The sequence below is a fragment of the Saccopteryx leptura genome, chromosome 12, assembly GCF_036850995.1.
Source record: "Saccopteryx leptura isolate mSacLep1 chromosome 12, mSacLep1_pri_phased_curated, whole genome shotgun sequence".
Taxonomy (NCBI): Eukaryota; Metazoa; Chordata; class Mammalia; order Chiroptera; family Emballonuridae; genus Saccopteryx; species Saccopteryx leptura.
This window is the reverse complement of record NC_089514.1, coordinates 41,314,153-41,339,786: the sequence shown is the minus strand read 5'-3', so window position 1 is coordinate 41,339,786 and position 25,634 is coordinate 41,314,153. Positions and strand designations below refer to the sequence as shown.

The 25,634-nt window shown below is 39.1% G+C and overlaps 1 protein-coding gene across 4 annotated transcripts in view; it reads right to left on the bottom strand.

The window, feature by feature from the left end:
• The window catches only part of KMT2E (lysine methyltransferase 2E (inactive)), a 104,729-nt gene that overhangs the window by 50,433 nt on the left and 28,662 nt on the right, over positions 1–25,634 (bottom strand). For all 4 annotated transcript variants that reach the window (XM_066354327.1, XM_066354326.1, XM_066354329.1 and 1 more), the window contains one exon: positions 25,085–25,269. In XM_066354327.1, coding sequence (XP_066210424.1) covers positions 25,085–25,155 — 71 coding nt within the window. In that variant the 5' untranslated portion in view covers positions 25,156–25,269. The remainder of the gene's footprint in view (positions 1–25,084; positions 25,270–25,634) is intronic.

Sequence of the window (25,634 nt, the reverse complement as noted above, 5' to 3'; positions counted from 1 at the left end):
TTATATATATTCACATAAATATTGAGTTAATAAGTAAACATTTATCATCACGTAAGAAGCTTCACTAGCATAGTATTTCTATTTCTATAAATAGTTTTGTATCAAAACATAAAACATGTGCTGTGTTCATTCTATAAACAAATTAAATTTCACTTACAGAATTTTTATGTTACTTTTCAAAGAGAGTTGATACTTATTTGTACTCATACTGGTTTGTTGTTTTTTTTTAAAGGTTAAAATGGTTGAGTTTATTTATTTATTTATTTAGTTAGTTAGTTATTTTTACAGAGACAGAGAGTGAGTCAGAGAGAGAGACAGACAGGGACAGACAGACAGGAACGGAGAGAGATGAGAAGCATCAATCATTAGTTTTTCATTGCGTGTTGCAACACCTTAGTTGTTCATTGATTGCTTTCTCATATGTGCCTTGACCACGGGCCTTCAGCAGACCGAGTAACCCCTTGCTCGAGCCAGCGACCTTGGGTCCAAACTGGTGAGCTTTTGCTCAAACCAGATGAGCCCACGCTCAAGCTGGCGACCTCGGGGTCTCGAACCTGGGTCCTCTGCATCCCAGTCTGACACTCTATCCACTGCGCCACCACCTGGCCAGGCTGTTTTGTGTTCTTAAATAACTGAGACAGCAATCGTTGTCAGAAAGATAATCTCTTTACCTTTGGGAAACTGCCAAAAGATATTTTCTAGTTTGGGAATTCAAAATGTTCAAAAATAACACACAAAGTATTCCCAATATATAAGCAATAAGGTATGGTCAACTGGTCAAAACCATCAGAATCTGAAGATAAACTCAAAACTTTGAATTGTTTCCCATAAGTAGAGGAACTGAAATGTATAAGAAGACCTTCTAATATGCAACTTGGCTCTAAAATTGAAATAAGAAGTATGCTCTCTTATTAACTAAGCCAATACCTGGGTACTGACTACTTCTTTTGGAAGTATCCTACCAGGTAATAAATGCAGAAGAAATGATTAAACTAGAAAAATCACCAATATGCAATCCTCAAGAGATAATGGATTTATGCAAGAGATAACAATGGAAGCTAAAACCTTTAAAGATTGAAAGCTGATGAACAGACAAGGTTGACATAGCCTGTTGATTATAGTTAGACAACCAAGTTTTATGTGCCCTTTTTTTTTTTTTTTTTTTGTATTTTTCCGAAGCTGGAAACGGGGAGAGACAGTCAGACAGACTCCCGCATGCGCCCGACCGGGATCCACCCGGCATGCCCACCAGGGGGCGACGCTCTGCCCCTCCGGGGCGTCGCTCTGTTGCAACCAGAGCCACTCTAGCACCTGAGGCAGAGGCCAAGGAGCCATCCCCAGCGCCCGGGCCATCTTTGCTCCAATGGAGCCTTGGCTGCAGGAGGGGAAGAGAGAGACAGAGAGGAAGGAGGGGGGGGGTGGAGAAGCAAATGGGCGCTTCTCCTATGTGCCCTGGCCGGGAATTGAACCCGGGTCCCCCGCACGCCAGGCCGACGCTCTACCGCTGAGCCAACCGGCCAGGGCCTTTTATGTGCTTTTCTTGATGTTATGCAATAAAAAGTACAAAGTCCCACATAGAAAATACCACGCTAAACAGAAAAATGAGAGAAAAGGTGGGGTAGGGGAATTTGAAGCTAATCAAATATCTAGATCTAAATGCCAGGTAGAATATTACATGACACCAAATTCAGAATGTTGAAACTTCTGTAAGCCAAAAACCCAGTTTCTTCAATTGATATATGGTATAAGGGAAAACAAATTTAAAAGGTTGTTACAGATGAAGTGATTCAAGAGCCTGATCAGGCAGTGGCGCAGTGGATAAAGCATCGGCTTGGGACAGAGAGGACTCAGGTTCGAAACCCCGAGGTCACCAGCTTGAGTGCAGGCTCATCCGGCTTGAGCATAAGCTCACCAGCTTGATCACGGGGTCACTGGCTTGAGCGCAGGATCATAAACATGACCCCAAGGTCACTGGCTTGAGCCCAAGGTCACTGGCCTGAGCAAGGGGTCACTGGCTTGGCTGGAGCCCCCAGTCAAGGGATATATGAAAAAGCAACCAATGAACAACTAACGTGCAGCAAAGAAGAATTGATGCTTCTCATTTCTCTAACTTCCTGTCTGTCTGTCCCTGTCTGTCCCTCCCTCACTCTCTTGCAAAACAAACAAACAAAAAAACATACTCATATTCCTCAAAGAATTTCTGATCTTGGAAGGAGCAGTAGGGTAGGCAAAAAGAAACAATACATAAAAACCACCATACAAGGCAAAAATAGTGTAATGCCATGAAAAAGGTATGCATAAATGCTTAATAAAACCCCTTCCTCTTCTGCATGAGACTATGATCTTTAGTTACCTTTCTACCTCTGTTCCCTCCAAAACCTAATAAGGTAATTTGCTGTATTGCTAGGCACATTAATAAAAAAATGGCCCTTGACTGGTAAATTAACTGTATAGTATCTTGTCAGGGAAACTATAAATACATGATGTGGATGCCACTGATTTGAATTTCCCCAATATGCAATGACTCCTACAACTGGCATGTCCCTTGCAGGAAACCTAGAAGCTCACTTATGCTTGTGGCAAGAAGTATTGGCTTCTGAGGGGTATGAGGCTTCTAAATAAGGGAGACTAGCACACTAGTCCAATGTGGATCTTGTCCCCTTGTACCTGACCAGTCACCTGAGAAGACAAAGGAAACAGCTCCTAGATGGTTGACTATACTCCTATGTGGTCTCACATAGAGAGGAAATCTCATGCTAACCTCTGACAAGTTGTGGCTCCTGTCCTATATACCATATGGACTAGTGTCAAGCATGGTTTATGATAGTTCTGTAAGTCTGAAATGTTTAATCAAACCTAAAATGACCTCCTTGAAGGAGTTGAAAAAGGTCAAAGTCCTAGACCCTAGGAGTTCAAGAACAGGACATATCTATTAGAGTAATAGGAGGGATAAGATTATGAGGTTTCATTAAGGTAAAAATGCTTCTGAAAAATATGCAAAAGAAACCAGCCCTGGCCAATTGGCTCAATGGTAGAGCATTGGCCTGGTATGTGGAAGTCCTGGGTTCGATTCCCGGCCAGGGCACACAGGAGAAGCACCCATCTGCTTCTCCACCCTTTCCCCCCTCTCCTTCCTGTCTCTCACTTCTCCTCCCACAGCCAAGGCTCCACTGGAGCAAAGTTGGGCTGGGGGCAGAGGATGGCTCCATGGCCTCCACCTCAGGCACTAGAATGGCTCCAGTTGCAACGAAGCAATGCCCCAGATGGGCAAAGCATCGCCCCCTAGTGGGCATGCCAGGTGGATCCTGGTCAGGCACATGTGAAAGTCTGTCTCTCTGCCTCCCTGCTTCTCACTTCAGAAAAATATAAAAACAAAACAAAACAAAAAACTAGTAATAATGGAGAAAAACAATATCCATGAATATGCAAAAAAGATAGGGAAAAATGGCATAGGGAGTCTTGAAGGACTATGGAGAGGATAGTTAGACTTTAGGATAATGTTTAACCACTTCTCAAAATTAAGTAATATACACACCCATCAAATGGGATTTTCCTTTGTAGATTTGGATTTAGAGAAACATTATGTTAAACTGGGACATAAGGTGATCTGTATACCAACACCATCAAACACAAATTCAACACCTTGCACAAATTCCATGGCAGTATTCAGTATAAAGTGGTAGTTATCCAGGATCATTCTAAACATACTTGAATTTTTACCTAGCTCAAAATTAAAATATCAAAATTTTTAAACTTCCTATTAGTCACAGAGCCCCTGGTTACCTATCTTACATAGACCTCAGTTTGACTAGCACTGAGTAAATAAATATAACAGCCTAATGTTTTCCAGGGACTATGAGAGAGCTAAAGATAAGACATTGTCCCTGCCTTCAAGAAACTTACAATTATACAGTTATTATTTATTCCATAAACATCTGAGTACATATTAAGTAGAAGACACTGAGATACTGGGAATTAAAAAATAAAGAAATGAGTCTGACCAGGCGGTGGCGCAGTGGATAGAACATCAGACTGGGATGCAGAGGACCCTGGTTTGAAACCCTGAGGTCACCAGCTTGAGCACAGACTCATCTGGCTTGAGCGCCGGCTCACCAGCTTGAGCGTGGGGTCGCTGGCTTAAACATGAAATTGTAGACATGACCCCATGGTCACTGGCTTGGGCCCAAGGTTGTGGGCTTGAGCAAGGGGTCATTTGCTCTGCTGTAGATGTCCGGTCAAAGCACAAAAGGAAAGCAATCAAAGAACAACTAAGTTGCTGCATCATCTCTCTCCCTTCCTGTCTGTCTATCCTCATCTGTCCCTCTCTCTGACTCTCTCTGTCACTATCACAAAAAAATAAATGAAATAAAATAAAAAAGAAGTGAAAGAAGTGATTCTTGTCAAGAAAATGCTGTATGGAGAAAATAAGTACATCAATGAGTATAGTAGTGCCATTGGAGGTAGGCACAAGGGCCCTTCATAACAGCAGTCACATTTAGGCAAGTTTTAAAGAATGACAAGTTAATCAGCCCAAGAAAGAGATGGAAAAGATGGAGAAATTATTCCAGACACAAGACACACACATGCACAGATATCAATAGCAAGACACATTTAAGCATGTTTCTCTAAGCAAAATTAACAGACCATCAGCATTACCATCACCTGTAAAAGAATGTGATATAATTTTTATAGCTGTATTTCATCAAATTAATCAAAAATTTTAAAGATCAGGTTCAGAAATCTACATTTTGATAAGCACTTTCAATCTTATGTTCACTGACATAAATAAGATTTAGAAACCAAAGAATAAAAAGAATTGCTAAAATTTGGAGCAGATAAGAGTTAAAGGTATGGAGAAGGGGCCAGAAATGAGGGCAAATAAGTCAAGCAAGGACTAGCTCAAGAAGTGGCTTGAGCTAAAGAATAATGCTCTTTATCCTTTAAAACTATATAGAGCACCTAATGGTTTATTGCTCCCCCAAGCAAGGTATTATCAGAGTAGGAACATGGCAAGGTAAAGCTGAAGGCTTCAAATGTGAAGTAATCTTTAAATGATTCTCCCAGATTCAGCAGAATGAGGAGAAGCCTTGAACCCGATCAGAACATGTAAAAAAGTACTACCTCTCCAAGACTTCTTCCCCTTACCCCACTTACAAACAAGTTACCTTTGCTCAGTTCTTTGCTTTACTAAAAACTTAGTACTCTGTCTAGTTTCAAGGTGATTTTCATGAGTGTATGATGGCCAGAGTCCAAACTAGTAACCTTTTTGTATAAAAAAATGAATATAAAAATGTGCAACTCGTTATTACAACTAATAATTTTGTCATTTTATCCTTAAGTTCTTTTGATTATCAAATATGGGACCAACCCACTTTGGTGATTAACCATTAACCATTCTTGGATGCATCCCATATTGAGATGTTTTCAATGACAATGTAGAAACAAAAGACTCAAATATTTTATTACTATGAGATGTAACTCTTGGTAATCCCTGAATCTATAAATTACACTAACAAGAAGAAGCTCCCAATAATTCTGACAGCCAGGAACTGTCTATAATGTGTCTTTTAAACTTTACCAAACTTAGTGTCATTTGCCATTTATGCTTAAATTACTTTTCATCCACTTAATTTCTAGTTATTATACAATGTGACAAACTTCTTTGAATCTACTTTTTCTCTTAATAGACTATGCTGAATTGTGAAATAAACCTTTTATTTGGTTCTCTTTATAACAGAATATTAATTTTAGCCACAAAAAGCCTGAATCAGTTTCAAGTGCCTATTTTTAATCTATATAGCACATTACCACAGAGCTTCCAAAAGGGAGCTTTATATAGACTCTAGAATTGAGAAAACAAAATATTTTAAATGCCTACTTTTAACTGTATGATCTGGGAAGTATCATTATTTAATCCCTCATCAATTAAAGAGAGTGTGATTTATTGTAAAATATCTTAGTCAAAATACACTTAAAAAATATCACCACTACACAGTCACTCAGATAATATATGTAATAAGTTTCAATTTCTTGCTAGTTGCTCTTTTAATTTTACTAGTTTCCTACTGCCTCTTAGTATTTCCCAGCTTCCTGAAATAGGTACTAATTAGAACTGCTACAGCATTCGACTCAATGAAATCATACCATTTGTGTGAGATTTTTTTACATACAAGGGACATTTTGTTCAACAGCCCTTTACAATTTTCTGCAATGGAGAAGCTGTGAAATATTCTATCTAGCTTTAGTTTTGTCTCTCTTAAACAAATAAAATTAGCTAAGATATAAGCATTCAACAATCATTTCTGCAGAATAAACCAAGACACATTCAAGCAATATAATTCATGACTCAACAGTTATTATGCCAGGCCATATGGTAGGTTCTGCAGATATAGTGATATATAGTAAAACAGATAAGGTGTTTATATGAAAAAATAATTAAAAACACAAGATGACTGCAGAGAAGTTATTCAGATACTGACAGTGTGAAGAGGAAAGGCCTCACTAGAAAGTTATATTTGAGCTCAGCTAAGTCTATGCTAAGAAGAAAAGAAGAATGTTCCAGGCAGCGGGAACTGCAAATACAAGGGCATCGAGGCATGGACAAATTTCAAATGTTCAAAAGAACAAAAAAAATAATATCAATGTGAGAGTAACAGTGGGTTAAGTAGAGAATATCAAGGAGAAATTAAAGAAGTGAGGCCTTTGGGCCCAAAAGAAGTTCGAATTTTATTTTAAGTATAATTTTATGTAAAACAAAATAATCCCTGGAAGGTTTTCAAGTGGGAGAACTATATAATTTGGTTTATGCTTCAGAAGAATCACATTAACTTCTACATAGAGAATGAACTGTAGAAGGCAAAAATAATAATAATACAAAAAAAACCCCACAAAGACTACTTTATTGCAGTGTTCCAGGCAAGAGATGGCAAAGACTTGGACTAGAAATGGAGAGAACTGTACTGACTCTAAGTGTATTTTAGAGGCCAACACAAGCCTGCCCAGTGAATTAGATATGGAGGGTGGGTGAAAAGGAGCAATCAAGAATTACTCCTGTAAGCCCCCTATACTCAGGGTTTTAACTTATGCAACTGGATAGAGATGGAGTTACTTAAAAAAGATGGGCCTGGGGGAAAACAACAAAACAAAGCCAGATTCTGGGGTAGAAGATTAAGAGAAAACATGAGGAAGAGTAGCCAGTTAGGTATGGCAAGCCAGAAAGACAAACAAGTTAAATCTTTATATTAACAAGGAATGGCTATTTACATCAAATTCTGAGAAATCTGTATAATTTAAAATTAAGACTACCAACTACTTTGACAACATGGCTAGTAGTGGAGTTGAGTGTAAAAAACTCTTTCAGGGAGTTTGCTAATAATAAGAAGAGAGAAATGGAGTAAGTAAAAGGGGAAGAAGTTTTATGAGATGGAAATGATCTAATATAGAGAAAAACTAAACTTACAGGAGATATGGAATAACCAGGCAAGCATGATGTATCAAGATCCTGAAAAAGTTAAACTGTCATCCAAATACAAACTACTGTTATTATTCAAACTGTATCATACCCCACTCCCCTAGTGCTTACTTTATAACAATATTCTATTTGTTCTGTTCATCAATATCCAGAGCTAACATCTAAATTAGGTGCCCATCAATAAAAACTGAGAACACAATACAATAGTTTTATGGCTCATCTCCTTTTAACAATTATCATTTATTGAGCACGGACCACATACCAAATATTGAGTTAAATGCTTTTAAATCCACTTATTTAATTCTTGGAACCTAAGAAAAAAAAATTTTTACTGTACAAATGAGAAGACTTATCAGAGAAGTTCATTACCCAAGTTGCAGAGGTAGTTAAGAGGTAAAGCCAGATACAACTCAGGCCTCTTGATTCCAAGGCCTTCCTTGTTCTAAACTGCTATATATGCTGCCTCTGATAGAATGTGTATTCTATTATATAGAACCTAAATAGCTTGGCATCATGATTTTATATGTTTATTCTCTCCTAAAGTCACTAATTCTCATCAGAGCTACTCTATCTCACAGTTAATGGTGCCATTTTCCTTGCTAGGATATGCCAAATCATGACTTCTGTCTAAATATTCTATCAGCAGTCCCTAATGGAAGACTATGGCTCACTTTCTTCTGGGAATTCTTTCATTATTTGGCTTCTATGGAATGAAACCATAGCACAATAAAGGGGAAAGAACCTGAGCCAGGAGCCTGGACAAATGGTTCCAACCCTAAGTTCTATCAATTAGTACCTGTGTGAACATGTACAATGTATTTACCTTCTTAAGACCTAGCTTCTTTCATGTATAAAATGAAAATAATAATTTTACTTGCTATATATAGGGCTCTTGGTTAGGATTAAATAAAAAATATATAGACACCTTAATCTTAAATGAAAAACTATGAAGCACAACACCTATTTAGCAACTCTTAATTTAATGCTAATTTCTCTATCAGTATCATTATAGTTATCTTCCTCTTTTTCTCTAGTGGTTTCCTTTACCAGTTTCTCTTCTTCTTTCTTTTTTATTTTACTTTTTTTGTGTGTGAGTGAGAGAGAGAGAGATAGACACAGGAGGGAAGTCATGGCACTTTTAGTTGTTCATTGATTGTTTCTCACGTGCCTTGACAGGGGGGCTCCAGCCGAGCCAGTGACTTTTGAGCTCAAGCCAGTGACTATGGGATCATGTCGATGATTCCACACTCAAGCCAGCAACCTCAGGGTTTCGAACCTAGAACCTTAGCATCCCAGGTCAATACTCCATCCACTGTGCCACCACCACTGGTCAGGCCCCTCTCCTTCTTAAACATAAGAATTCTATCTGTCACAGGGTCAATGATCACCTCCGCAATGGATTCTTTCATCTGTTTTTAAGCCCAATCATCCTTTTAACATCCGGGGGAAAAATAACAGATCTTGAGAAGGTGAAAGGGATGAGATCCAGAGGGCAAGTTTAAGAACAGGACTCTAATAAGAAAAGTGTTGTTTCAATTTGAATATAAAAGTGAGGTTTTAAGGCCCTGGCCAGGTAGCTCAGTTGGTTAGAGCAGTAGTCCCCAACCCCCGGGCCGCAGACCGGTACCGGTCTGTGGGTCATTTGGTACCGGTCCGCAGAGAAAGAATAAATAACTTACATTATTTCCGTTTTATTTATATTTAAGTCTGAACAATGTTTTATTTTTAAATAATGACCAGATTTCCTCTGTTATGTTACATCCGTCAAAGACTCACTCTTGACGCTTGTCTCAGTCATGTGATACATTTATCCGTCCCACCCTAAAGGCCGGTCCGTGAAAATATTTTCTGACATTAAACTGGTCCATGGCCCAAAACAAGTTTGGGGACCACTGGGTTAGAGCATTGTCCCTACATGCCGAGGCTGTGGGACATGTAAGGGTCAAGCAATGACAACATGAATAAGTGGAGCAGCAGGTTGATGTTTCTCCCTCTCTCTAAAAAAAATTAATAAATACTGTTTTTAAAAAATGAGGTTTTTAGACAAGGCATACTTGAGCCAAACAGCCCACTACCTTAACTTTGTAAATAAAGTTTTAATGGAACACAATCATGCCCATTCATTTATATTTACTGTCTGGCTTTCCACTAAAACAGAGCTGAGTAGTTGCAGCATAAACCATATTTTTCGAACTCTTACATATTTACTCTTTGGCCCTTTACAGAAAAAGTTTGCTGACCCTAGCTCTAAATTTTATTTTAAATTCATAAATAATTTAGAAAGTAAAAAAGGATTTTCTGTAACAAACATGTACTTTTTAGTCATAAGATAACTAAATTAAGAGTCTATTAATGCAGAGGGCTATGTGGGTGGAGAGTATGAGACAGAATTAGGTCAAGGATAATTTGGAAGTCACAAACACATAGAAAATGGTGAAAGCTTTAGATGTGGATAAAATCAGTCCTGGCCGGTTGGCTCAGTGGTAGAGCTTTGGCCCGGCATGTAGGCATCACAGGTTCAATTCCCTGTCAGGGCACACAGGAGAAGCGACCATCTGTTTCTCTATCCCTCCCTCTCCCCCTTCTCTCTCTCTCTCTGTATCCCCCCCACCCCCCACCCCACCCCCGCAGCCTTGGCTCAACTGATTGAAGCGAGCTGGCCCAGGGTACTGAGAATGGCCCCATGGCCTCATCTCAGGAGCTAAAAATAGTCCCAGATAGGCAGAGCATTGCCGCATAGGGGGTTCTGCCCAGTGGGTCCTAGTCCAGGCACCTGCAGGAGTCTGTCTCTCTGCCCCCTCTCCTCTTACTTAATAATAAATAAAAAAGTGGATAAAATCAGTTTACAACAGTAAGTTAAGTACAGACTCCTAGAAAACATAAATATTTAAGAAACAAGAGAAAAACATTTTAAAATAAGATTAAGTCATAAAACAAAAACCAAATGGAAGTTCGGTGACTTCTCAAAATGTTAAATAGAATTAGATTCTGACCCTGCAATTCCACTCCTATATTATATACCCAAAAAAAACTGAAATCAAAGACTCAAAGAGATACTTGTAAATACTATAGATACAATATCTATAGCAGCATTACTTACAATAGAAAACAGGTGAAAACATCTCAAGTGTCCCTCAGCAGATAAACAGATAAAATGTGGTGCATTGCATTAACTTCTATATAAAGAATGAATTGTAGAAGGAATATAAAATATTATTCACCCACAAAAAGGGATGAAATTCTGATACACACTACAATATGGGATGCATCTTGAAAACACTATGCTGAGTAAAATAAGTCAGACACAAAAGACTAAATATTTTATGATTCCTTTTATATAAGGTATCTAGAATAGGCAAATACAGACAGACAATAAAAATAGAGGTTACCAGACACTGGTGCCTGAAGGAAATAAGAGGTTATTTAATAAGTGCAAAGTTTCTGTTTGAGGTGATAAAAAAATTTAGAAACAGTAGTGATGGCTGTACAACACTGGTAGTACCCGTTGGGCAGATAAAATATATTATGCTCACTTTGTTAAAGATGGTGCTGCCCACGTGGAAACCCGTTGCCCAGGTCAGTGGTCTCCAACCCCCGGGCCTCGGACCAGTACCGGTCCGTGGGCCATTTGGTACCAGTCCGCAGAGAAAGAATAAATAACTTACATTATTTCCGCTTTATTTATATTTAAGTCTGAACGATGTTTTATTTTTAAAAACTGACCAGATTCCCTCTGTTACATCCGTCTAAGACTCACTCTTGACGCTTGTCTCGGTCATGTGCTACATTTATCCGTCCCACCTTAAAGGCCGGTCCGTGAAATATTTTCTGACATTAAACTGGTCCGTGGCCCAAAAAAGGCTGGGGACCACTGGCCCAGGTGATTGCTTTGGATGGGTGTGATTGTATTAATGTCTGTTGGGGGCGGGCTGTGGACAGGCAGGATCCTTGTAGCCTGGGGCTTGGTTTTAGGACTAAGCCTTTCCCACCCTTTTTTTTTTTTTTGCTTTTTATTTTGTTGTTGTTGTTTGTTTTTTGTTGTTGTTTTTTTATAGAGACAGAGAGAGAGTCAGAGAGAGAGAGAGACAGACAGACAGACAGACAGGAATGGAGAGAGATGAGAAGCATCACTCATCAATTTTTCGTTGTGGCGCTTTAGTTGTTCATTGATTGCTTTCTCATCTGTGCCTTGACTGTGGGGCTACAGCAGACTGAGTAACGCCTTGCTCAAGCCAGTGACCTTGGGTCCAAGCTGGTGAGCTTCACTCAAACCAGATGAACCCGGACTCAAGCTGGCAAACTCCAGGTCTTCAACCTGGGTCCTCTGCATCCCAGTCCGACGCTCTATCCACTGCGCCACCGCCTAGTCAGGCTTTCCCACCCTTTTGGATGTGGGGTGGTGCACTCTCATGAGTCCCATTATGCCTCAGATGGGTGACTTTGTATCAGAGACTTCCTTGTTTGTATATTGGATTAAAGGTTTTGGTTTCCACACTATAAAGTGGGGCAGACTGAGAGCTTTCTCTTTCTCGGTTCCTGAGATTAGCATTAGAGAGGAGAGCAGAGAAAGGCCACGTGGAGGCCAGAAGCAGCCAAGATGGCGGAGTGCTGGAGGAGAAGCCAGTTTGTGTGGAGTTTGTGCAGAGAGGAGATGGGGAACAGAGGTGAATAAGGCTAGTGAGCTAGAAACCTTTGATTCTAGGAAACTCGGATAAGTCAGTAGCTTTGTGAGCACTGAATGAGTGGGTTTTGGAGCCCAGTGTGTGTTTTTACTTGCCCAATGGGCGCAAGCTAGGATTAAAGCTAATGGCCCACCAGTTCTTGGCTCCATTGTTTCATTACCATCTGTCCAAATCAAATGTGAACCTGCATGGGCCAGGCTGCTGTGATGGTGGCCGTGGCTACTGGCTTTACAGTACCACTATCAGTATGGTTTAGTATGCCACTGAACTGTATTCTTAAAAATAGTTAAATAGCCTGACCAGGTGGTGGCGCAGTGGATAGAGTATTGACCTGGGATGCTGACGTCCCAGGTCTGGCTTGAGCACAGACTCATAAGCTTGAGTGAGGGCTGCTGGCTTGAACATAGGATCATTGACATGATCTCATGGTTGCTGACTTGAGCCAATGGTCACTGGCTTGAGCAAGGGGTCAGTGGCTCAGCCTGGAACCCCCCCTACCCCCCCAACCCCCGTCAAGGCACGTATGAGAAGCAATCACACCAACTACAAGTTGATGCTTTTCATCTCTCCCTTCCTGTCTCAATCTCTCTTGCGCATGTGCACACAAAAAAGTTAAAATAGTAAATTTTGTTATGTATATTTTACTATAATTAAAAGAAAAAGAAAATCACCAAAGCAAAAGGTATGAAGAGTCAATAGTATCAAATCCTGGTAAAAGAACAAGCAACATAAGGCCTGAAACCTATGCATTTGCTTCAATATGATAGTAATGTGGGTAAAATAAATGCCAAACTACATGCAACAGGTGGAAGAACTAATAAAAGGGAGAACAATGAAAGATTCAAACATCTGAAAGGGCCAACAATTCAGACAGTGCCCAAGGAATCATAAAAATGACAGTCACATATAATTCTGACAGAAAGTCAGGATTTAATCTAAATTACTCACTCCTAGGGCCTACCTCTGACCCCTTGAGGTGATATTGGGGGACTAAAGAAGGTGAAATGCTATTGCTAAGATCTGGTAAGTAGAGCAGGCAAAACAAAGATGTGGTAGGGCTGATTTGCATCTGGCCCCAGGGGAGTGTCAGGGTGTGGTTTCCTTTCCTCATAATAGAAGTAGATTTGTCTGGCCTAGAACTGGTGGTAGAAAATCTGGTGAAGTCTAGACAGGTATAGCCTGTCCCCCTCCCCACCAGACAATGATATCACGGAGCTAGGGGTGGAAGGTCAGTTGCTAAGTCCTGGATGGTGTGAGACAGAATGCAGTAGGACAGAAACTGTTCAAGAAAATAGAATCTGTGATGCTCCAAAGTGATGTTCAGGCACTGTCCTTGAAGGTATTTTAAAGATCATATTGTCCAACCTGACCAGGCAGTAGCGCAGTGGATAGAGCGTCAGACTGGGATGCGGAGGACCCAGGTTCGAGACCCCGAGGTCACCAGCTTTAGCGCAAGCTCATCTGACTTGAGCCAAAAAAAAAAAAAAAAAAAAAGAAAGAAAGAAAGAAAAGAAGCTCACCAGCTTGGACCCAAGGTTGCTGGCTCCAGCAAGGGGTTACTCCGTCTGCTGAAGGCCTGCGGTCAAGGCACATATGACAAAGTAATCAATGAACTAAGGGGTCGCAACAATAAACTAATAATTGATGCTTCTTATCTCTCTCCGTTCCTATCTGTCTGTCCCTATCTATCCCTCTCTCTGGCTCTCTCTGTCCTTGTGTAAAAAAAAAAAGATCATATTGTCCAACCTCCAGTTTAACAGACAAAGAGATGACTAATCTAAACGTCACAAATTCTAGATTCAAGCCCCAACTCTCTACCACTAAACTCAGTGATATACAGAATATAAACCCACTGGGTATCAGTTTCCGTGTCTGTTAAATGGACTCTTAATTCCAAGTCACATGTTGTTACAATAGCAAAGAAAATACTAAAGCCCAGATCTCTTAAGTTGTTCTAGCACTTTTCCCACCAAACTACAATTGCCTCCACTATTCCTGTGAAATTTACTAGAATACTATTTATTATTTATGCCTGTGGATTAGTGACTTAGCTTTACTTCATTTTTGTATTACAAAATGGCAGTATGTGTCGCTTTGTTAGAAAGTTACACAAAGCCTTTAAATTCTGGTAATACTGAACTTATGCCACTTTAATTTTCATTACTTCACAAACTTAGGTATGGAGAATAATTTTGGTCATTAAAATAATTTTTATATAATATTTCCATTCTTAAAAATGAAAATAGACTATTTTCAAATATGTCTTAGTTCTAAATTATTGTAAGAAACTCAGAAGACAGAACAACTACCGTTCTGTTCATAGTAATCTCCTCAATGTTACCACATTTTCCTGGAACCACTCTACAAATATTAAATCTTACTTGTTTATACCAAAGTGTCCTTATTCTTTAAAAAGCCATCAGAAGTTATTATTCTAAGCCACATTAGACATTCTTAGTGTGGGCATTTAAGTTGGGTGAACTGAACTTAAGATCTAAAAAAAGCAAAGTGCTAATCATTAAGAGAGGTGCTAATCACTAAGAGAAAAGTGCTAATCATTAAGAGAAAAAAAGAACAGTTTAGAGAATACTTGAATAAGCTCTGATGCCTCAGAAATTGAACTTCTATGATTTCCTTCCTCCCCATCAAAAACTTAATTTCTTCCCTGTATAAACCTTCAAAATAGAGTTGGAGCCCTGGGCAGTTGGCTCAGTGGTAGAGCGTCAGCCTGGCGTGCAGGAGTCCCGGGTTCGATTCCCGGCCAGGGCACACAGGAGAAGCGCCCATCTGCTTCTCCAGCCCTCCCCCTCTCCTTCCTCTCTGTCTCTCTCTTCCCCTCCTGCAGCCAAGGCTCCATTGGAGCAAAGCTGGCCCGGGCGCTGGGGATGGCTCCATGGCCTCTGCCTCAGGCGCAAGAATGGCTCTGGTTGCAACAGAGCGACGTGCCAGATGGGCAGAGTATCGCCCCTGGTGGGCATGCCAGGTGGATCCCGGTCGGGCGCATGCGGGAATCTGTCTGACTGCCTCCTGTTTCCAACTTCAGAAAAATACAAAAAAAAAAAAAAAAAAGAGTTGGAGTTTAATGAGAAATTTATACTAGTGTTTTAAGTGAAATCTCTGATTTTATGTTTTTAAATTTTTTCCATTGATTAGGAGAAGAGAGAGAGAGGGTAGGGGAAAGAGGGAGGGGGTAGAGGGAAGCATCAACTTGTTCCACTCAATTGTTCCATTTAGTTGTGCATTCATTGGTGGCTTCCCATAGGTGCCCTGACCAGGGATGGAACCCATGACTCCAGTGCACTGGGATGACGTTGTATCCCAGGGATCCCCAAACTTTTTACACAGGGGGCCAGTTCACTGTCCCTCAGACTGTTGGAGGGCCGGACTATAAAAAAACTATGAACAAATCCCTATGCACACTGCACATATCTTATTCTAAAGTAAAAAAAAACAAAAAAAAAACAGGAACAAATACAATATTTAAAATAAAGAACAAGTAAATTTAAATCAACAAACTGACCAGTATTTCAATGGGAACTATGCTCCTCTCACTGACCACCAATGAAAGAGGAGCCCCTTCCAGAAGTGCGGCGGGGGCCAGATAAATGGCCTCAGGGGGCTGCATGCGGCCCGCAGGCCGTAGTTTGGGGACCCCTGCTCTATCCCCTGACCCACCAGGCCAGGGCCTCTAATTTTATTTTTAATGTAAAAACATTCAGTAAGACACACTTGGGTATCAGAAATGGCACACAGATAAACTGGCTCCCCACTGTTGTAGTAAATGGTGTAAAAGATCTCCATGAGTTCTCCACGTGCTCCTTCAGATTTACGATCAAAACTGTCCATTTCTTTCATCCTTGCTGTAACCTATCATTTTTCAAAGATATCATATTAAAATTACACATATGACAACAGCATACAAAAAATTATTTTTCCCTGGCTAGGTGGCTCAGTTGTTTGGAGAAGTGATCCTGATATGTCAAGGTTGGGGGTTTGATTCCAGTCAAGACACATACAGGAACTAATCAATGAATGCATAAATAGGTGGAACAACAAATCGGTCCCAATGTCTCTGTTACTCAAAAACATCTATAAATTTTTTTAAATGGAGAATAGGTTTTGTGTTAACAAGTGTCCTCAATCAGATGTGGCACTTTACCTCATTTAATTCATCAAAACCTGGCTCTTCTGACCTATGTGGTAGCATGGATCTAGAGCTAAGCAACTTTGGGTTCAAACCTAACTCTATTTTTTATTACTAACTCTATATGCTTAGGTAAATCTGATAATTTCCTTGAGCTGCATTTGTTTTGGAAAGTGGGAATAGTATCTGCCTGATTTTTTTCTGGGATGAGTACGAGATATCATACATTATGACTATATTATAGACAGTTTGTATGGGTACAGTGAGTTAGCTCTGCATGCAGTATCAAAAATGAAAGAAAATGAGAAGAAAAAAATTGTATATAATTAAGTATGAATCAAATGAGAAATTCAGCATCATTCAAAGCATAGTTTTAAACAATGCTAGGACAGTACTTTAAAATAGGCTTTTGAATGTTAAAACAAAACCCCATTTAAATGAAAGTACTTCCAAATTAGGATGAGCAAATCACCACTTTAAGAGCAGCAGAAAGTATTAATTTCTTGATTGGGGATTAAGTGTAAAGAAATCATAAGCAAAAATGTTTACTACTAAAAAATGAACGAATAAAAAGTTACTGAAAACATTTCATTATATGCAAAGCATTTTTGTATCTTCAATTATACAAATTCAGGCTAAAAGCACCCAACCACTTCAACAAATTAATAAATTCTGTCAGCAGGTGGCTCTAGTGACACTGAAAACAGTACCAAATATTATAGCAATATACAGGTGGTAAAAATGCACTGACTGAATCTCAGACTTGACTCTCCTTAAGTCAAAAAGAATCACATTAATACTTCAATCTAAGCCCTCTTTTTCAAATGAAGGTACCAAAGTCCACAATAATTAAGTGGCTTGTTTAAGGGCCCACTAGTATGCCAGTGGCAGAATACAACTGAAAACTCAGATTTCCCTCTTTAGTACTCTCAGTCAATAGATAAGTATTTACTATAATACTTATATAATAGTACTAGAAGCCCTCCTCCAAAATAATTTGCCTCTAACTTACATGCCATATTTACTAATTTGTCCACCTTATCCTAAAATACACTTACTAATATAAAAGCTCATTTTAATGATTTCTAATGATGCCAAGAATATTTGGTAGTAACAATATTAAAAGAAACATATTAAAAATCATGCTCCCAATTTCTGAGAGGAAAAATTTGGCTTTTCTCTTTTTTAAAAAGGCTACAAAAGAAGAAATTTAACATCCCTTATTTATACCTCTTCCCACTTTTCAGCTAAAGAAAGGTTTCCCATCCTTTTTTGTTTATTTGATCAATTTAGAAATTCAGATGTGGTGGCACAGTGGATCAAGCGCCGACCTGGAACACTGAGGTCGCCGGTTCAAAACCCTGGCCTTGCCTAGTCAAGGCACATATGGGAGTTGATGCTTCCTGCTCCTCACTCCTGCTCTCTCTCTTTCTGTCTCTCTTCTCTAAAATGAATAAATAAATTTTAAAAAAATAAAAAGAAAATAAAATCAATAAGCAAACAGAAATTCAGATGGTTGGAATGCCAGAGGTCGAAGAAGTAGAAAGGAATAGAAGAGAATAAAAAACATACAATTCTAATAAAGAGCTGAACCCTGGCTCAACTTCCTTATCTATCTAGTGATAACAGAGTCTAGGTTTTCTTTTACGTATCTGAAAATTCTATTGTTATATACAGTCATTTATTATACTGAATTGACTACTTCTAAAACTGAAACTACTACTTACATAAGGCATTTATCAAAACAGAGTAGTTATGTTATATAAATTATTCTTTGTAACCTTAGTAAAGAAGCTGTGATAGAAAAGGCCTAACATCTGGCCCTGGCCGGTTGGCTCAGCGGTAGAGCGTCGGCCTGGCGTGTGGGGGACCCAGGTTCGATTCCCGGCCAGGGTACATAGAAGAGGTGCCCATTTGCTTCTCCACCCCCCCCCCATTCCTCTCTGTCTCTCTCTTCCCCTCCCGCAGCCAAGGCTCCATTGGAGCAAAGATGGCCCGGGTGCTGGGGATGGCTCCTTGGCCTCTGCCCCAGGCGCTAGAGTGGCTCTGGTTGCGGCAGAGCGACGCCCCAGAGGGGCAGAGCATAGCCCCTGGTGGGCGTGCCGGGTGGGTCCCGGTCGGGCGCATGCGGGAGTCTGTCTGACTGTCTCTCCCCGTTTCCAGCTTCAGAAAAAAAAAAAAAAAGAAAAAGAAAAGGCCTAACATCAACAAATCATTAAATTTTGCCTCTGCTATTTATCTGCTCTGTGACTTTAGCCTCCTCACTTGTAAACTGAGAATAACAACATCTACCTCATAAGAAAGTTTTATCTTTACCTTTCTTATTCAAAAAGAGGTAGATTTTTATGATCTCACTTTTACAACTTCCATAATTAGCCTAGGTTTCACTGCTCTCTTCTTCTCTTTGTTATCCAGCCTATAGCTTCTCTATCAAATACAGTAGCCACTAGACATGTGCTACTGAGCACTTGAAATGTGGCTAGGTCAGGTCTGACCAGGCAGTAGTGCAGTGGATAGAGCGTCGGACCAGGATGCAGAAGAACCCAGGTTTGAGACCCCAAGATTGCCAGCTTGAGTGCGGGCTCATCTGGCTTGAGCAAAAAGCTCACCAGCTTGGACCCAAGATCGCTGGCTCGAGCAAGGGGTTACTCGGTCTGCTGAAGGCCCGCGTGGTCAAGGCACATATGAGAAAGCAATCAATGAACAATTAAGGTGTTGCAACGAAAAACTGATGATTGATGCTTCTCATCTCTCTCCGTTCCTGTCTGTCTGTCCCTATCTGTCCCTCTCTCTGACTCTCTGTCTCAGAAAAAAAAAAAAAGAAATGTGGCTAGTTCAAATTGAAAGGTGCTGAAGTATAAAATACATACCTGATTTTAAAGACTTAGTGTGAAAAATAAAACACAAAATATCTCATTAATACTTTTGTACTGATTATATGTTATAATAATAATACTATGGATATATTCCAGTTAAATAAAATATTTAACAAAATTTCACTGTTTTAAAAACTTTATAATATGGCTACTAAAAAATTTTAAAGTACACATATTACTCATATATTTCTACTGTATAGTTCTGACCTAGAGTTCTGACTTTCCATCTGATTAAAATTTCCTTAAGAGTAGAGATAAAAGTTTATACTTTACCTTTGAATCTGAACTGAACTTCTAGCATAACACTCTCCACACAGTTAATGCTTATAAATGATGATCCAAAATGTGCTTTTTCTTAGATTGCTGGCATTATCCTATCAAATTATGCTAAGAAGTCTACTTCTAGTATTAGCCTATGTTTATGGACAGGCAGTTAATTTAAAATTTTTACAGATATAGCTCCCTGGTAAGAAAGGTATTCCAACAGTTATGGTCATTTTGCTATTCAAGTTTAAAAAAATATTTACAACTTAGTTGACTTTCCCTTAAAATGTACCCTTACCTCTCCATATTTTCAACTGTACCAAGGATTATACCACGCACTAGAGAAAACCAGTCAGTCATTATGTTAACCTGTATGTTGTGATTAGTATTTTCAATTCTCAGAACAAAATGCAGATAAAAGTTTCCTTCTAATATCTATGAGTGGCTTATATGCAGTTTTTTTAACGGTGCCGAATCGTCTCCACTATAGCCACTGGCTTCAACTCCATTTCTTTTCACCAATGTCAAGGTTTTAGTTTTGTTAATGCTATGTATAGTAAAAAGTTATTTTTAAATAAAACATCTGTTAAATCTGACAACAGAAATGTTTATAATTGCTTAAGAAAAAACATAGTGAAACAAAATTTTAATCTTTTTATTAAAGCAGCTATCCCTAAATCATAGTCTATCAATATTCACTAATCAGTTATTCCCAAAGTATTTTGAAGCCTTTCTATTTCAAATATTCACGAAGATCCAACTCTCGGCAAGGTAATAGAGAACAAAAAGGAGTAAAATACAAGATCCCTAACTCTTAAGGAAAAGCAAAACAAACCCAATATTTTCAAAACTTAGTGATGAGAGAAAAATATATAACACAGAATAAATTGAACTTGCTGCAAATAATGACTTTTATTATCTAAGAACAAATATTACTGAGTATGGAAATACTGAACCAGAATTTAACGAACCCATTCTTCATAGATCCTGAACCAGACCTTCAATTTCCTATCTCTAAGATGCTACAGACAGACTAGATGAACTCTAAGTGAGCCAATAAATTCTTTTTTATAACCTCAGAAGTGAGTATAAATTTGCTCCAGTGCACTAATTCATTTACTAAATAATCACTGTGTATCCCCTAAATCTTAGTTTATTTGTGACACACTATATTTTAGCAGTACAATCTTTAAAAAAAGAAAACATACAATTTATAGCAGTGGTCCCCAACCTCTTTTGGGCCACGGACCGGTTTAATGTCAGAAAATATTTTCACGGACCGGCCTTTAGGGTGGGACGGATAAATGTATCACATGACCGAGACAAGTGTCAAGAGTGAGTCTTAGACGGATGTAACAGAGGGAATCTGGTCATTTTTTAAAAATAAAACATCTTTCAGACTTAAATGTAAATAAAACGGAAATAATGTAAGTTATTTATTCTTTCTCTGCGGACTGGTACCAAATGGCCCATGGACCGGTACTGGTCCGCAGCCCGGGGGTTGGGGACCACTGATTTATAGTATACAGCCACATGAGCACAAAAAAGGTAACTCTCTCTTTTTAAAAACATTTTATTTTGAAATAATTATGTAGGTTCACAGGAGGTTAACAAAGAAATATACAGGAAAGTCCATTGCACCCTTCCTCCAGCAGCCTGCATCTTACACAACTATAGTATCTTTTGAATAGAATTCAAAAATCAAAAGGAAGCAACATGTTAATTACATCAAAAGTTCTTACGAAAACAACTCCAAAAGCTTTATGTTTCTGGGGGAAGGGAGAGGGAATGCATTTTAATGGTCTTTTTAAGCTTCCAGGTTTTATATAAAAAAGAATTTAAAATTTGAAAATTAAACCAAAAGAAACCTGATGGTTGCCCGAGAATAAAAACTGGCAGCAGCTATACTTTCTGTGTCTACAGAGTGGGGGAAACTATGCCCAAGTGACATAAAGCTGTATGTGGAATAGAAAAAATAAAAATTTCCTAAAACAGAGTATTTCCTCAAAGAAGTTGCTCTGTAATTATCTAAAAATTGATAATTTTTCCATAATAAAAACGGCATATTGGCCCTGGCCACTTGGCTTAATGGATAGAACATTGGCCGATGTATGAATCTCCAGGGTTTGATTCCCAGTCAAGGCACACAAGAGAAGGAACCATCTGCTTGTCTCCCCATCCCTTAGCCAGTGGCTCAATTGGTTGAAGCATGGTCCTGGATGCTAAGGATAGCTCAGGTTGACCTGAGCACATCAGCCTCAAGCACTAAAAAGAGCTTAGGTGATTTGAGCATCAGCCCCAGACAAGGGTTGCTGGGTGGATCTCACTCGCTTATTTATACCAGAAAAGATTTGGCTCCATAATATAAATCATACTTAAATTCTATAAATACTTTTTAAATGTATTTAACAAAGAATATAGGCAGGCCCTGCCTGGAACGCTCAGTTGGTTAGAGCATTGTCCAGGAGTGCAGAGAATGTCAGTTCAATCTCTGGCCAGGGCACATACAGAAACAGATGGATGTTCCTGTTGTGTGCTCTTTCTTTCCCTCTCTCTATCTCTAAAATAAATAGAATAGAATAGAACAGAATGAAGGAAGGAAGCTATCCCCTACACTGCTCTCTTTCAATGTATTATTCATTCTCTTCTAACTGTATAATTATGTGGTTTTCGTAATTTCATTATGAATTGCCTTATAGCACCCAAATTAGACATTCAAACAAGGCACAGGTAGGTGTATCTCACATTGTATACTAGACAAATTCCTATCTAGAATATGAGTAATATTTCATAAATTATCTTGTATAAATTATTTTTTAAAAAGAATGTCAAACAGTATTTTTTAAAAACTAAGAATGTTTGATTATTACCAATAACTATGATCACATATGGATTTGCATCTATAAGATGCTTGCCATCATGCGGAAGATTTGGCTCCATAATATAAATCATACTTAAATTCTATAAATACTTTTTAAATGTATTTAACAAAGAATATAGGCAGGCCCTGCCTGGAACGCTCAGTTGGTTAGAGCATTGTCCAGGAGTGCAGAGAATGTCAGTTCAATCTCTGACATTGAATGTCAGTTCAATCTCTGACATAAGCTAATAAAGGAGGGGAAGTACACACCTCCAACCCACCACTTGGGCAAGGAGGAGCAGAGACCCAGAGCAGAGCAGCTGACGTTGGCTGGAGGCTGGTTTTCATGTTCTTCTCCACTGAAAAGCTTATGTACTGACGACCTCTTTGTGAAAGTGTCTAACAATAAAGGATTGGTCCATTCCAAAAAAAAAAGAAAAAGGCCTAGTACTTTAGACTTGGAACCCTTTGCCTCTCAAGCCCTGCTTCCAAGTTCTTTCCTTTCTTAGTAGTGTCCCTATTTGCAAAGCAATCGTCACAAGAGTGCCCTGTTTGGGAATCTATTATTTACAACAAGAAAAATTCATACAATAACTCATACATGGTCTGACCTGTGGTGGTGCTGTAGATAAGAGCATCGACCTGAAACGCTGAGGTCATGAGTTCTAAACCCTGGGCTTATCCAGTCAAGGAACATAGGACAAGCAACCTACGAACAGCTAGAGTAAAGCAACTACTTCTCATCCCATCTTCCTCTCTTTGTAAAATCAATAGATAAAATCTTTTAAAAAATAAATAACTCATACATAGTACAACAAACACACAATAGCTCTTAAAAACTATATTAGAATAATTATATAGCTAAATGAACTGTATAGTACATTATAAGAATATTAGAGAGCATCTCTGTCTTCCCCAATGGTAGAAGAAGAAATGGTAAAAATACTTCTAGGTCACGTAAAATGCCAGCAAAAGAACAATAATTATTTTCATTCTTTCCACACATCAGTTCTAGCAGCCCTAAAGTAAATAAATTTCCTTTTTGAAAAACTTAAATTACATTGAAGTTCAACTTTCTCGTCAGTAAGAGTCTCACTAAGGAACTATATACAGAATCAGAGAACAAACATACACATATTTCTATACTTCAGCTTCCAACACTGTCACTTGAAATCCTTGCAATTCCACAAAACAAAAAAACAATCTTCACAGCAAAAATTTAGAGTTAAGTGGCTGGTCATTCAAAAATAAAACAAAATCTATTCACACAACCTCCTACACTAACTAGTCCACAGGCAAAGTAAGCCTTTCACTGAAACTATCAGAAATATATAACTACTATAAAGGTAAAAAATGTTAAAATAATCATACAGCAGAAAACACTCCCTTTTTCTTATTTAAAACTGGCTTGAATTTTATTGTTCAACTCAACTTTAAAAAAAGCAAAAAACAGTCCCTGGCCAGTTGGCTCAGTGGTAGAGCGTCAGCCTGGCATGCAGAAGTCCGGGGTTCGATTCCTGGCCAGGGCACCATAGGAGAAGCGCCCATCTGCTTCTCCACCCCTCCCCCTTTCCTTCCTCTCTGTCTCTCTCTTCCCCTCCCACAGCCGAGGCTCCATTGGAGCAAGGATGGCCCGGGAGCTGGGGATGACTCCTTGGCCTCTGCCCCAGGCGCTAGAGTGGCTCTGGTCGTGGCAGAGCGATGCCCCGGAGGGGCAGAGCATCGCCCCCTGGTGGGTAGAGCTTCGCCCCTGGTGGGTGTGCCAGGTGGATCCCGGTCGGGCGCATGCGGGAGTCTGTCTGACTGTCTCTCCCCATTTCCAGCTTCAGAAAAATAGAAAGAAAAAAAAAAAAAAAGCAAACTCTGTGTTCAAATGGATATTACAACTTTTTAAAGATTCAAATTTAAAACCAAATTATTTTGGCCCTGGCCAGGTGGGTCAGTGAGTGAAGTGTCATCCCAGTGCACCAAGGTCATGAGTTCAATCCCCAGTCAAGGCACATACGAGAAGCAATCAATGAGTATACAACTGAATAGAACAAGTTAACACTGTTCTCTATCAACAAAAAAAATTAATTAAATAAATAAAACCAAATTCTTTTCCATTATAAACATGACATTTTATAATCAAAAAAATAATTATTTATTGATTTTTGATGTCAACAATTAGCAAATAAAAAAGACAAAAAGAATTAGAAAAAGATATATCATTTTGACTCAAAGTTTATTTATAGGCCCTGGCAGGTTGGCTCAGTGGTACAGCGTCAGCCTGGTGTGCAGGAGTCCCGGGTTCGATTCCCAGCCAGGGCACACAGGAGAAGTGCCCATCTGCTTCTCTACCCCTCCCCCTCTCCTTCCTCTCTGTCTCTCTCTTCCCCTCCCACAGCCACGGCTCCACTGGAGCAAAGTTGGCCTGGGCGCTGAGGATGGCTCCATGGCCTCTGCCTCAGGCGCTGGAATGGCTCTGGTTGGAACAGAGCAATGCCCCAGAATGGCAGAGCATCGCCCCCTGGTGGACATGCCGAGTGGATCCCGGTCGGGCGCATGAGGGAGTCTGACTGCCTCCCCGTTTCCAACTTCAGAAAAATACAAAAAGAAAAAAAAGTTTATTTATAAAAGTAATTTTAGTTAAAAGGATTTTTTGCTTTTAAACTTCCTTATTTTATTTTAGCCAAGAGTCTAAAATGAGAAAAATATAAATGCAAATCAAGCACTGCTTGGTTTTGTTAAAATAATTGCATGAAATATTTTGCCTTTCTCTATCCAAAAATCCCTTAGAATACTTACTCAGAGCCTGCAGCCATTTCCAAGTATGACGTTTCTGCTGTATCAACCCCCAATGGGATCACTATGCTCATGACGTTCGCCTCTGATAAATTCGATTACTATGGAGTCCTACACATTGGTATCCAAAACACTGGGGCATGCCAGCCACAGTGCTCATTGCAAACATCTAAGTGCATCCACAAACCCTGTTTAAAAGAAAAGGGAACAAAAAGTTAAGAATCATCCTATTCCTAGGAATAGCCACACTATAACAACTAATAGTAAGTAAAACACATGAAAGAAAGCAAGCACTCTTTATTATAATACTGATATAAATTTGAATGGCTCAGGGAGTCTCTATTTCATATATTTTTCTGGAATTAAGATTGTGATCAAAAGAAAAAAGTTTCTTATTCATAATCTTCCTTAGGAGGCCAAAAGAAGGATTAGTATTTATACTGCTCAGTAAAGTAAAACAACAAATATTATTCATTTTTAAAGAAAAAATGAAATTTTTTATAGTATAATATTCAAAAACAAGTCTTCTTGGTTCAGTGTGATCTCACAATAA